This window comes from Montipora capricornis, chromosome 3 (genome assembly GCF_036669925.1).
Source record: "Montipora capricornis isolate CH-2021 chromosome 3, ASM3666992v2, whole genome shotgun sequence".
Taxonomy (NCBI): Eukaryota; Metazoa; Cnidaria; class Anthozoa; order Scleractinia; family Acroporidae; genus Montipora; species Montipora capricornis.
This window is the reverse complement of record NC_090885.1, coordinates 45591204-45606203: the sequence shown is the minus strand read 5'-3', so window position 1 is coordinate 45606203 and position 15000 is coordinate 45591204. Positions and strand designations below refer to the sequence as shown.

Sequence of the window (15000 nt, the reverse complement as noted above, 5' to 3'; positions counted from 1 at the left end):
AATTGGACACAGTATGACTCGGTAACACATCTCACCGGGCTAATATTCTCCCATAGACAAATTTCTAGCTGCTCTGAGCAAGATCTTACGCTCGAAATGTCAGCTTTCCAAATCTTTTACGGTGGTAATTTGCCCTTTATCAGCTCGCTTGATAAAACCAAATTTGAATATTCTCGTGGTATTCTTAAGAAAAAGACTTGTAAAGCATCTGTTTACTGGTTTTGCTTGTCCAGAATCAATGCCATAAACAACTATTTTACGATCTAACACTTAACTCTATCATTGGGTTGCTGACTTCGAACTATGGAATTAAAACTGGATATTGACCAAGATACATGTATGTACTGTAATATAAGAAAAGCACTGAAACACTGCAAACTTTAAAATCCTTTGAACAAAGTGTAGGCTATCTGTAGCCTCTTGTTATCATTATTATACACCTCATTGTTTTAACTTTATTCTGCATTAAGTTCATTCAATCAAATTAGAGACTAAGTACATGTTATTAAAATAAAATTGTTAATTTGAAACACTTTGGCTTGCATGTTGTAGACAGGTGACTCGCTGAGTTTAAAGATGGCATATTGCTCTCATTCATATGGTTCAAGTCCTGGCAAAGATTACACACCTGATGGCTTCAAGGCATTTAAAAGAGACACTTCTAAAAGGTTAATTGCACATCAGTCAAGTTTGTTTAAATCAATGTCTTTGTCTTTGGTATCTTGTTTTTATCTTTTAGCCAATGCAAGATGCATTTTTGTATTGAATGCTTGCCAACTTACAGTACTGCTTGCCTGATCTTGTTTCATCTTTTGAAGAGTATTTGTCAATAGAAGCCTCAGTTTGGACAAGATCAAGTTCTTCGGCTTTGATATGGACTATACTCTAGCAGGTAATTATGCATTTTGGAATCTACTGTACATGTAGGAACATACCTGCAAGAAAGCCTTTAAATTTAAACTATTGTATTAAGATAGGGTAGTGGAAAGTCTGTTGAATGATGTCTTCTTAATACATATATAAACCACTCTGAGGTCAAAGAGTAAAATGATGCTACATGTATACCCAAGACTTGTAGCATGATACACAGGTACATTAGTGGTTGCTCAAATATACTTTACAATATCTTTGCACGCTAATGACAGATTTCGTTCAAATTTTCTGCCTTACTTCAACAAGGATTTTTGTTAAGTGATATGTTCAAAAAATATCATTTGGAAGGACATTATTTAAGAACAAAATAATCTTGAAGATGCAAGAAAATAGTTACAAAATCAGCGTGTAACGCGCAACAGCTAATTTGCATGAAATAGTTAAAAAAGTAAAATTTCACCCTCAACGCAATCTATTTAAGAAAATTCAACAGAGCAGAAATATTAAAGGTAATTCCCTTGAAATTGTTCTACGATCAAACTTTTTTGGAAACTTGGCATAATTAACATTCATGATATGAACATTAAAAAAATGCAATAAAAAATGGGGTCACCGTGCTTGTTTACGCGTCAGCAGGCTCTTAAATGGGGTATTTTTACTGTTTGGGCGTTAAAAATTCAAATCACCTTCATACAGAAATTAAGTCTTGGTTACTTCAAAGACAAAATTTTATTTTGAAAGTAAAGTTTCTTTTATTCACATAAGCAGTATTGCTTCATTTACGCCATTTTTGATTGCCTGGTTGTGGGAATAGTGCACTTTTTGGGACAGATCTGTGGTTAGCTTGAAGTCCTCGCCTTGGCTAAAACACACCCAGTATGGAACTGTTTTCCAAAAAAAAACTAGAAATGCGACATGAAAAACTAGAAAATGCACGATAGAAAATGCGAGGTAAAAAACTGGAAAATGCGAGATAAAAAAACTATAAATGTGACATAAAAAAACTAGAAATGTGAGATAGAAAATGGGAGATAAAAAACTGGAAAATGCGAGATAAAAAACTAGAAATGCGAGATAGAAAATGTGAGATAAAAAACTAGAAAAAGCGAGATAGAAAATGCGAGATAAAAAAATAGAAATGCGAGAAAGAAAAGGGGAGATAGAAAATGCGAGATAGAAAATGCGAGATAAAAAACTGGAAAATGCAAGATAAAAAACTAGAAATATGAGATAAAAAACTAGAAAATGCGAGATAGAAAATGCGAGATAAAAACTGGAAAATGCGAGATAGAAAATGCGTGATGAAAAACTAGAAATGCGAGATAAAAACTGGAAAATGCGAGATGTAAAACTAGAAAATGCGAGAGAGAAAATGCGACATAACAAACTAGAAAAATGTGAGATAAACAAATTTAAAGGTTGTCTTTACATTTAGAACCTGGGAATCGAGGAGTGGGGAACGGGGAATACCTACAATAGAAATTTTGAAAACGTGGAATGTCGAATTGAGAATAAAGGAGCCCAGTGGAAATTTTAGTATAAAGTTTGCGCTTACATGTATGCTTACATGTGCAATAAACAGATCATGAGCAGCAAACCTTCCAAATGCGTACTTCTTGACATACACTGTAAGACATTAAAATTCACGCTTTAACCCACTGTCGCTTTTAAAACTGTGCAATAGTGCAGCCGATAAGCAAGATGGGGAAATACAGTTGGCTTGTCTCACCTGTCGACTTTTCCCCAGCCTATTTGCTTCCTTAGAGCCTGCTTTAGGGTAGTAATTAACAGTGAAAACCTTAAAGATAAATTTGTCGTTGAATTGTAAATTTGTACGTACATGTAGTAATAGTTTTCACTACATCTGCTTCCGCCTAAGATAATGCAGATGGCAGTTGAGGTGTGTGCTGCACATTGTGATATCTTCATATTATTTTACATGTAATTAGGTTGGTAAATGAAAGTGAAAGATGCAAGGAAGGAATGAGCAATAACAAACAGCATTTATTTATTTATTTCTATCAATGTTTACTTGATACACTATCAATTGAAAAGAAATTTACATAATTTTGGAAAATGCCTTGAAAATATGATAGTAAAACAGGAACAGGAACATTCAATGACTAGAAGGCAACACTTCGTGGTCATCGTTTGTCATCACCTTTTTGATCCATTTAGTTCTTTCCACGGTACCTTGCAATACCATAAAATGAAAACAAAACGCTCTTATTATAATTATTCGGACCGCTGATTATATATAAATAACTGTTGTAAAAATTGTCAAAGATTGTTTGAAAATGTTGATACTGAGACTATGCTTTTGTTTTCTGAGTTTGCAGTTTGTGGCCGAGTTTGTCGCCCCTGTTTCTAATTTCATTTGTGTCTGACAAATCGTCGCCCCTGTTTATGATCTGTGCCTGAAAAATCGATTTCTGATCCAGGCAAAAGGATTTTTTATCAGATACTGTAATCTTTGATTTTCAAAGTAAAAGGAATTGCTGTAAATATTCGAAAATTATTCACCTTCAATCACTATGCTGAACTGTCAATATCCTTGCTCCCTGTGAGTTTCTGCCTTGTGACTCAAGTTACCCAGAACACCTCGTGAACTCAGTGAACAATACCGATACCACCTCGTGCTCCCTGTTAAGCAATACTGATACGAGCTTGCGTGCTCGGTAGAGCAAATGGAGATTGCTTTTCCCTGTGCAATATCTAGCAATTTACAAATTATTACTCTTTTTACGTGGGGGCTTTCTAGGTTTCCCTCAGAGGCCAAAACCCTGCAGCGGCAATTATTGGTGCGATACACATGTAACAGCCATTCACCCTGATGAAGCCGGCCGGTAAACTCAGCCTAGAATATAGGTGAAAAGGAAAAGTGTCTTGTTTCTCTTCACATGTAGGAGTTTATGTATAACACTTTGTGACAGAACGATAATTAGGTAACCATAGGGAATCCTCAACGGATGAGGATACCAATGACTGATTAAATTATAAGGACTAACGCTAATTTCCCTAAGAAGCGTAACAGGCTCATTAAAGAATTTCAGGAAACATTTTGAGATTAGACCAATTCTTTCTTTTTAAAAGCAGTGTTAAAACTTTTTACATTCTTGAGTTTCTTTCATCCATAGTTCTGGATGCTAGGATGATAATAATTCTTCAAGATTTTATCATGGGCTAATCTAACCACACCTCGTATGTTAGTATTGTGTGATCTTCTACGATTATAGCTTACCTACATAACAGATATCTTGTAAAAAAGCGAACGTTTATGTCAATATCAGTTCAAGACTGATTTCAAGTCTTCTAGATAGCAAACTACTCTTTTTCGTGTAAACGTTCTTTACATTTATAACCTTAAGTTGGATCTCTTATGTATAACTATCACAGTAATGTAAATTGATGCTGCGGTCATTTGAAAGTAAGTTGACAACAGGAGCTGGAATTTACAGATATTATCCCATGGTCCAAAACTGTGGCATTCTTTGCCTCTAAGGATCTAAGCTCTCCACGATGCAATAGGCTTTTAAGAAATACTTGGTATGATCTCCGAATGTTTAATTCCCAAAATTCTAAGACTTTAACTCAACCTGTAACACGCACAGTTCTTAGAGAAGTAAATTATTGCTTGCTAGATCTAGTCATCCTATAAGCCCCATGACTTCTTAGAGGATTTCCTGTCGATGTTTATTTAAGTACATGTAGAAGTAATCTCGGATCATTGAAGTGCGTTGGAGAGTCGCTTTTGAGGATACTAGCATCAGTGTACTTCTCGAGATGGTTTCAATAAGTGCCGAAAACTATGACTCATGTCACAGGATTGAAATACTGTGCCCTTGGCTAGACTCTTAATTATAAGTAAGTGCAATACGTTACGTGTAATAGCCCCCTGAGAGGAGATGTCGGGTTACTAGTAAATTACTAAACCCAGAAACATTGAAGAAAATAAAAGGAATCGAGTAACACAGGTATCGAGGATGACATGTTGATCATTTTCGAGTTCACTTCTTTATTCACGGCAAGTTAAAGTGCAAATTGCTGGAGTTATTAGCTCTACTTTTCGTGTGAATAAAGTACAGTAATATACATGAGAAAGACTTCCTAATCACCAAATTCAGCTTGTTATGACAGTGGTTAATACTAACTAACAGCTTGATTTGGCGCTCTTCTCCACATTTAAAAAAAAACTTCGAGATGCACACACAATAAACGTTCACTGAAGTTCTTACATGTACCGGTCGGGCGAGTTGGTATCGGGATAGGAGACCATCGAATTATACTAATACGCTGTAAAGGCTCTAATAAGGCCCCTCTCTTATAAGACCTCCGATAGCCTCAGTCTTGTTTAGACGTCTCTAATAAGCCCCCCTTCACTCCCCTTGAATTTTGTGCAATAAATATATGCGGCAAAATATGGTTTTAAAAGCTTATATACTCTTCAGCTTTACAGTGCTAACTTCAAACTTCATATGCGCTACTTTTTGCGCTTTCTGGCCAAGTTGTGATTTCAAGACTATTTCAGGACATTGATAACTGCTGTATACTCTATCCTAGATTTATTAAAGCTTGGTGATATAAACTAGAATACTGGTATTTTGACTCTCGAGTTTTTACAAAGCCCCCTCGCTACGAGTGCCCGAGAAGGAGAAGGGGAAGTGGGTGGGGAAGGCTTATTAAAGCGTTTACGCTAAATGTGGGAGTAATCATTTATTATGAGGTTTGTTCGTTGGGCAAACTAAATAGACGAACCGAGATGCCATGAAGATGAGTTTCTTTCATCCATAGTTCTGGATGCTAGGATGATAATAATTCTTCAAGATTTTATCATGGGCTAATCTAACCACACCTCGTATGTTAGTATTGTGTGATCTTCTACGATTATAGCTTACCTACATAACAGATATCTTGTAAAAAAGCGAACGTTTATGTCAATATCAGTTCAAGACTGATTTCAAGTCTTCTAGATAGCAAACTACTCTTTTACGTGTAAACGTTCTTTACATTTATAACCTTAAGTTGGATCTCTTATGTATAACTATCACAGTAATGTAAATTGATGCTGCGGTCATTTGAAAGTAAGTTGACAACAGGAGCTGGAATTTACAGATATTATCCCATGGTCCAAAACTGTGGCATTCTTTGCCTCTAAGGATCTAAGCTCTCCACAATGCAATAGGCTTTTAAGAAATACTTGGTATGATCTCCGAATGTTTAATTCCCAAAATTCTAAGACTTTAACTCAACCTGTAACACGCACAGTTCTTAGAGAAGTAAATTATTGCTTGCTAGATCTAGTCATCCTATAAGCCCCATGACTTCTTAGAGGATTTCCTGTCGATGTTTATTTAAGTACATGTAGAAGTAATCTCGGATCATTGAAGTGCGTTGGAGAGTCGCTTTTGAGGATACTAGCATCAGTGTACTTCTCGAGATGGTTTCAATAAGTGCCGAAAACTATGACTCATGTCACAGGATTGAAATACTGTGCCCTTGGCTAGACTCTTAATCATAAGTAAGTGCAATACGTTATGTGTAATAGCCCCCTGAGAGGAGATGTCGGGTTACTAGTAAAATACTAAACCCAGAAACATTGAAGAAAATAAAAGGAATCGAGTAACACAGGTATCGAGGATGACATGTTGATCATTTTCGAGTTCACTTCTTTATTCACGGCAAGTTAAAGCGCAAATTGCTGGAGTTATTAGCTCTACTTTTCGTGTGAATAAAGTACAGTAATATACATGAGAAAGACTTTCTAATCACCAAATTCAGCTTGTTATGACAGTGGTTAATACTAACGAACAGCTTGATTTGGCGCTCTTCTCCACATTTAAAAAAAAACTTCGAGATGCACACACAATAAACGTTCACTGAAGTTCTTACATGTACCGGTCGGGCGGGTTGGTATCGGGATAGGAGACCATCGAATTATACTTACGCCGTAAAGGCTCTAATAAGGCCCCTCTCTTATAAGACCTCCGATAGCCTCAGTCTTGTTTAGACGTCTGTAATAAGCCCCCCTTCACTCCCCTTGAATTTTGTGCAATAAATATACGCGGCAAAATATGGTTTTAAAAGCTTATATACTCTTCAGCTTTACAGTGCTAACTTCAAACTTCATATGCGCTACTTTTTGCGCTTTCTGGCCAAGTTGTGATTTCAAGACTATTTCAGGACATTGATATCTGCTGTATACTCTATCCTAGATTTATTAAAGCTTGGTGATATAAACTAGAATACTGGTATTTTGACTCTCGAGTTTTTACAAAGCTCCCTCGCTACGAGTGCCCGAGAAGGAGAAGGGGAAGTGGGTGGGGAAGGCTTATTAAAGCGTTTACGGTAAATGTGGGAGTAATCATTTATTATGAGGTTTGTTCGTTGGGCAAACTAAATAGACGAACCGAGATGCCATGAAGATGAAACATGTATTTAAAGAAAGTTGAGCGAATGGACTCCGTATAGTCCGCATATGATGTATCAATACACGTACGACAGAATTCAAGATGGCGCTGACAAAAATGAAAAAAACAATATACGGGATGCCCAAGATTAGAAATTTCGTTCCCCTAATGTCGAACATAATTATCGTTATGTTACAAATTGCCATATAATTTCATAATCGCAAAACTGTCAGATAAGAATTTGAAAAAAGTAAACACTTTTGCACCAGGCGAGACTAGGGGTTTAACAAACAATAAGGGTTTTCGTTTTCCTGTGAAGGCATTTGTATGCAATCTTCTCTACCTATCAAACTGCCTATGGATCGTGATCACCATCGCAAAACAGAGAACGCTGCCGCAAAAAATAAATAATTGCGATCACATCACAAATCAGTAAAATGTCAGTTTCCACTGAATTTGTTTTAACCTAAAAGACAAGTGTTTTACGACGACAAATTAAATTTTATCTTTAAGGTTTTCACTGTTACTACCCTAAAGCAGGCTCTAAGGCAGCAAATAGGCCGGGGAAAAGTTGACAGGTGAGGCAAGCCGACTGCAAAGTTATTTCCCCATCTTGCTTACCTGCTGTATTGCACAGTTTTAAAAGCGACAGTGGGTTAAGGCATGAATTTTATGTCTTAGGTCAAGAAGTGCGCATTTGGAAGGTTTGCTGCTCATGATCTGTTTATTGCACATGTAAGCTGCTATTAAAACGTTGTACTGAAGATAATTGTCACACCTTTAATAAAATTTCCACTGGGCGCCTTTATTCGCAATTCGACATTCCTCGTTTTCAAAATTTCTATTGTAGGAATTCCCCGTTCCCCACTCCTCGATTCCCAGGCTCTAAATTTAAAGAAAACCTTTAAATTTGTTTATCTCGCATTTTACTAGTTTGTTGTGTCGCATTTTCTATCTCGCATTTTCTAGTTTTTTATCTCGCATTTTCCAGTTTTTATCTTGCATTTCTAATTTTTTATCTCCCATTTTCCAGTTTTTTATCTCGCCTTTTCTATCTCGCATTTTCTATCTCGCATTTCTAGTTTTTTTATCTTGCATTTTCTAGTTTTTTATCTCGCATTTTCTATCTTGGATTTCTAGTTTTTTTTTATCTCGCATTTTTTATCTCGCATTTTCTGGTTTTTTATCTTGCATTTACAGTTTTTTTTCTCCACCCGGGATTATCTCGCATGTCCCCTACAGGCTTCCGTATATACACGTAACAAATCAGGGGTAAAAAGCGGGAAAATATCAGAGGTAAAACACAGAGTGGACGTCACGATTGTGTGACACCATAGTGCATCAGGACTTCAGAGAAGAATACTGACAGAGAAGAAAAGCATTTCAAATGCTGAAACGATGAAAAGGTGGAGGGAATAAAAGATCTTCAGGGCTTAAAAGACTTCTCTTTTGTTATAGAGAACATCACTGACATGACTTATAAACTAGACAAGAATAAAACCGCTTTTGTGCTTGCTGGCACTGTGCGACACCTTTGTGGGGAATTACAGAAGAAAAGAAAAAATATTTCTTAAGTGCCTTTGAATGAAATAAATAAATAATTGCCTCTTTGTAGTAAACATGATTTAGAAATAGTTGTGTAAGTTACCGGTAAGTTTGCTGTATTTTAGCGATCATAGTCATGCTAAGCAAACCAAATACATGTGTAGTCAGATGCCATGCCTAACAATCTAAGGATTCTGGGTAATTTCTAAAATAAGCTGTAGACAAGAATTATACCCTGAAAATTTGCCAAATATATATTTTTGATGTTAATTACTTAAATTAATATCTGGCCACTAATGATGATTTGGGGGCAACCCTAAAACCTGGAATCTGGAATCACAGGTCATTGTTTTACCAATACAGAGAGTAAAAACTATCCTAAACATTCATAAAAGCTAAAACACCTGTCAGATTGTTTCCGGACTGTCAGATTGTTTCCGGACTCTAAATTTTTCGTTTATTACACAAGTTTGACCGTCAAAGTTGTGTATTAAACAACTTTGACGGTCAAACTTGTGTAATACACAACTTTGACGGTCAAACTTGTGTATTACACAACTTTGACCGTCACTTTTGGCGGTCAAAGTTGTGTAATACACAAGTTTGACCGTCAAAGTTGTGTATTACACAAGTTTGACCGTCAAAGTTGTTTAATACACAACTTTGACACATGAGCTCACGGCGACAATTTTTGAACGCCGCCATTGCGAAAAAAAATATTGAGGTGAAAAACAAACTCGCAGTTTGCTCTATCTAACAGAAAATGCTTTTGCAGGACTTTCCTTTGCCTGGTCTATTCGACCCGTCAAGGATAAGGCATTAACTTTTCATTTTTGAGGAGATAATCCGCTCTGAGTCATCCGTCCAGTCGGAGTGTTAGTCATTCCGACGATGCCAGCTTTAAGGCAAGTGCGTAAATTCCTCAAATAACAACGTCAAAAGTGAAAAAAAAGATCAACAACAACTGATGTACGGATGCAACAGAAAACGAGAGCGTCAAAGGATGTCACCTAATTTGCGAAAAACTACCTCGTTCCGTGCAAAAAAAAAAAAGAGAAACGAACAAACAGCGACTTACCTATCTACATGTAGTTGCTCGCAGGCGAGCGTGAGACAAAACAAAACATGCAAATTTTGAAGTCAACGCTCAACAAAATCATTTTCGTATAAGCCCTTTCGTAATGAAAGGGACCATCTAAACAGCAACATTATTTTAAAAATAACTTGTTTTTTATTCGCTGCAGCAAACTACAGCGACACCACATACACTAGGGAGTCGTTGTTCGTTTTCGGTCAGTTCAGACCATCCGTAAAAAATGAAGCTGTCAATCACAGATTTGTTTACAAAGAGAGAGCTTGGCTCGTGCAAATCTTTCCAACCTTTTAAGTATGTGATCAAATGAGAAAAGTTTTGCTTAAACAAAAAAAAGGCAATTGCTTAAAGAAGTAAGATCATATAATTGAGATAACGGTGTGAAAAAGGTGGTAATTAAAAACTAATTGAAAATGGGTAAAATATACCCAAATCAGGGCAACCCTAAAACCCGGAATCCAGAATCACAGGTCATTGTTTTACCAATACAGAGAGTAAAAACTATCATAACCATTCATAAAAGCTAACCTAGACCTAAAAACGTTTGTTTAGGCCTAATTAGGCCTAAGGTTAGAACACCTGTCAGATTGTTTCCGGACTGTCAGATTGTTTCCGGACTCTAAATTTTTCGTTTATTACACAAGTTTGACCGTCAAAGTTGTGTATTAAACAACTTTGACGGTCAAACTTGTGTAATACACAACTTTGACGGTCAAACTTGTGTATTACACAACTTTGACCGTCACTTTTGGTGGTCAAAGTTGTGTAATACACAAGTTTGACCGTCAAAGTTGTGTATTACACAAGTTTGACCGTCAAAGTTGTTTAATACACAACTTTGACACATGAGCTCACGGCGACAATTTTTGAAAGCCGCCATTGCGAAAAAAAATATTGAGGTGAAAAACAAACTCGCAGTTTGCTCTATCTAACAGAAAATGCTTTTGCAGGACTTTCCTTTGCCTGGTCTATTCGACCCGGCAAGGATAAGGCATTAACTTTTCACTTTTGAGGAGATAATCCGCTCTGAGTCATCCGTCCAGTCGGAGTGTTAGTCATTCCGACGATGCCAGCTTTAAGGCAAGTGCGTAAATTCCTCAAATAACAACGTCAAAAGTGAAAAAAAAGATCAACAACAACTGATGTACGGATGCAACAGAAAACGAGAGCGTCAAAGGATGTCACCTAATTTGCGAAAAACTACCTCGTTCCGTGCAAAAAAAAAAAGAGAAACGAACAAACAGCGACTTACCTATCTACATGTAGTTGCTCGCAGGCGAGCGTGAGACAAAACAAAACATGCAAATTTTGAAGTCAACGCTCAACAAAATCATTTTCGTATAAGCCCTTTCGTAATGAAAGGGACCATCTAAACAGCAACATTATTTTTAAAATAACTTGTTTTTTATTCGCTGCAGCAAACTACAGCGACACCACATACACTAGGGAGTCGTTGTTCGTTTTCGGTCAGTTCAGACCATCCGTAAAAAATGAAGCTGTCAATCACAGATTTGTTTACAAAGAGAGAGCTTGGCTCGTGCAAATCTTTCCAACCTTTTAAGTATGCGATCAAATGAGAAAAGTTTTGCTTAAACAAAAAAAAGGCAATTGCTTAAAGAAGTAAGATCATATAATTGAGATAACGGTGTGAAAAAGGTGGTAATTAAAAACGAACGCGGTGAGCAAAGTGAATTCAGTGAATTCGACTTTGAATTCGTCTTTTTGACAGCAGAATTGAAGACGAGTGTAAAGGTTTGAGTGATAAACATGAAAGGAAAATTTTGGCAAGAAACTTTAGACTCGGTTTGTTTCTGTCTTTTTTTTTTTTTCAATTGAAGGAACATTTATGCTTATTTTAGCTTTACTTTAATGCAAGCAATCAGCTCATCCAATTTACTGCGGCTAAAATTTTATTTTTAGTCGCCAGTTAGTCATGGAATATACGCATCAAGGATCGCATGGGCAACATTAAATTTTACCTTTTGGCGTGGATAGAAAAAGGCATAGCGTAGCCAAATAAGTAACGGTCGTATCAATAAAAGAGAGGAGTTTCGGTAAAAAAACAAAGCGAAGACGAGTTAAGGGCCCATACGCACTAGGCTGAAGAAATTTGTTTGGCTCAACAAAAATTGTCTCCGCTAAATTTTCAATTTGCTAATCGTGGCCGCACTTGAAAACGCTTTCTTTAGGTTGTAAAATATGTATAATTGACACTCCTAACAAAAATTTGAAGTTTGATAAGGCTTGACAAAATTTGATGAGGAAAAAAATCACTGTGCAAACTCGTAGGACGGAAATGATGACAGATTTTTTTCGCAAAATAATCAAACATTTGCCCACTGCGTACGAGCTCAAAACCAGTCGCATCGCAGTATGATTTGGGCGACCAAACACTCTCTCATGATTTAAAAGCTCCATCGGAGATCAGTTAATGAGCCTTTTACTGAAATTAAAATACAATCGTTCAGTTCAGGCATACAAAATGCGTAACAAGAGTCCCAGGTATGATCGTATACCATACGTTAAGAGTTGTCTCACCACAACAGCCGTCACTTTATTGCCAAACTACCCTAAATGTATTATAGGGCATAAGCACGACAGCTACTGGTGGATTCATGCATTTTCTTCAATACTGAGATTTGGACAGTTTCGATAGTGACTAGACAGGCCGACTTTAGCGCCAAAAACTACGATCTCATTATATATGGCGATGTTTTTACGCGGGAAAAATGTTGATCTTACTTGTGCTTCTAGCGGTAAATTAAGGGAAATACCGAAGAAAAAAGGTTTTGCCGGATCCTCTGGGTTTGAGGCAATAAACAGTTGTTTACCTAAAAAGGATCTCACCTCTGACCAGCTTCGCATCATCAGAGGCATCATGCGGTACTTGTTTTCGATTGCAGCTGTATCAACGACAAACCTCGCCAATTTGACTTGAAGGTTGTTTTATAGTATGCATCTTTTTTTGGGGAGCTTCGCAAGTTGATCTCACACAAGGATCAACGAGTAAAGCGCTATCACTTTCTTAAGTGGGAAATGAGCTCAAGCCCAGCAAAAACTAGCCAACCAAGTGGGCCTTTGCAAGGAAAACTATTGCCAGATCTTGATTGACAAGTCGGGTAACATTAATCATGTGATTTGAAGTTTCCGGATATTTTAGATATTAATAAGGCACTCAGGCAGACAGAATGTGTGCACCACCCAACTTTGACATAAAATATAAGGGCTCTGTCACGGCACTTTTACAGCTTTTCCGTCCAAACTGGGTGCAACTGTTAACTTAGAACTTAGTATGCCTGTCAAAAACTCTTGAAAACCCCCAAGCGCATTGCCTGTTTTTATGGACTAAGCTGCGCATAATTGAAGGCCTTCGTCGCAATTAACATAATAATGAGTATTGATTAGTGCCGTGACAGAGCCCTTATATTTTAAGTCAAAGTTGGGTGGTGCACACATTCTGTCTGCCTGAGTGCCTGCCTCGTCTGCAACTTCAGAGGTTATCAGAAAGTCGCATCTCCTCTACCACTTTCTATGACGGCTACCATTGAAACACACATTGATCTCTTCTGACTGCGAAAATCTATGACTTAGGCGGTCTAACAACAGAAAGAAAGACATTTCAGTGAGGATTAGGGTACAAATATCTAGAAAATGTTTTTAAGAAAATATCTGGGTATTTTCATTTCCATTTTCATTCTCTAAAATCCCTCAAAGACCCTTCTGAACACCCCTCAACACCCCCAAAAAACCAGGCAACTCCAAATTTTCCACTAACCCTCCCTCCTCCTTTTCTCCTCCAGACCAGCTCGTGAATGATAGAAAACAAAAGCAGTTCTCAAAGGAATGTCGAAGAATTTTTTTTTTTTAAGCTACAAACTCTTCTTTTTAAAATCAATTACCCACCCCCCCCCCCTCCCCGCCTCAAGCGTTTACTTCTTAATTTTAAATATCTAAAATATCCGGAAACTTCAAATCACGTGATTAATGTTACCCGACTTGTCAATCAAGATCTGGTAATAGTTTTCCTTGCAAAGGCCCGCCTGGTTCGCTAGTTTTTGCTGGGATTGAGCTCATTTCCCACTTAAGAAAGTGATAGCGCTTTACTCGTTGATCCTTGTGTGAGATCAACTTGCGAAGCTCCCCAAAAAAAGATGCATACTATAAAACAACCTTCAAGTCAAATTGGCGAGGTTTGTCGTTGATACAGCTGCAATCGAAAACAAGTACCGCATGATGCCTCTGATGATGCGAAGCTGGTCAGAGGTGAGATCCTTTTTAGGTAAACAACTGTTTATTGCCTCAAACCCAGAGGATCCGGCAAAACCTTTTTTCTTCGGTATTTCCCTTAATTTACCGCTAGAAGCACAAGTAAGATCAACATTTTTCCCGCGTAAAAACATCGCCATATATAATGAGATCGTAGTTTTTGGCGCTAAAGTCGGCCTGTCTAGTCACTATCGAAACTGTCCAAATCTCAGTATTGAAGAAAATGCATGAATCTACCAGTAGCTGTCGTGCTTATGCCCTATAATACATTTAGGGTAGTTTGGCAATAAAGTGACGGCTGTTGTGGTGAGACAACTCTTAACGTATGGTATACGATCATACCTGGGGCTCTTGTTATGCATTTTGTACGCCTGAACTGAACGATTGTATTTTAATTTCAGTAAAAGGCTCATTAACTGATCTCCGATGGAGCTTTTAAATCATGAGAGAGTGTTTGGTCGCCCAAATCATACTGCGATGCGACTGGTTTTGAGCTCGTACGCAGTGGGCAAATGTTTGATTATTTTGCGAAAAAAATCTGTCATCATTTCCGTCCTACGAGTTTGCACAGTGATTTTTTTCCTCATCAAATTTTGTCAAGCCTTATCAAACTTCAAATTTTTGTTAGGAGTGTCAATTATACATATTTTACAACCTAAAGAAAGCGTTTTCAAGTGCGGCCACGATTAGCAAATTGAAAATTTAGCGGAGACAATTTTTGTTGAGCCAAACAAATTTCTTCAGCCTAGTGCGTATGGGCCCTTAACTCGTCTTCGCTTTGTTTTTTTACCGAAACTCCTCTCTTTTATTGATACG

General features: G+C 37.3%; 1 protein-coding gene across 3 annotated transcripts in view; it reads left to right on the top strand.

Annotated features, from left to right (window-relative positions):
- The window catches only part of LOC138043270 (cytosolic purine 5'-nucleotidase-like), a 173089-nt gene that overhangs the window by 16420 nt on the left and 141669 nt on the right, over positions 1-15000 (top strand). For 2 of the 3 annotated variants that reach the window (XM_068889462.1, XM_068889463.1), the window contains 2 exons: positions 553-668; positions 819-892. In XM_068889462.1, the coding sequence (XP_068745563.1) occupies positions 553-668; positions 819-892 (190 nt within the window). Of the gene's footprint in view, positions 1-552; positions 669-739; positions 893-15000 lie in introns of all 3 variants that reach the window. The other variant, XM_068889464.1, reaches the window with a different exon arrangement.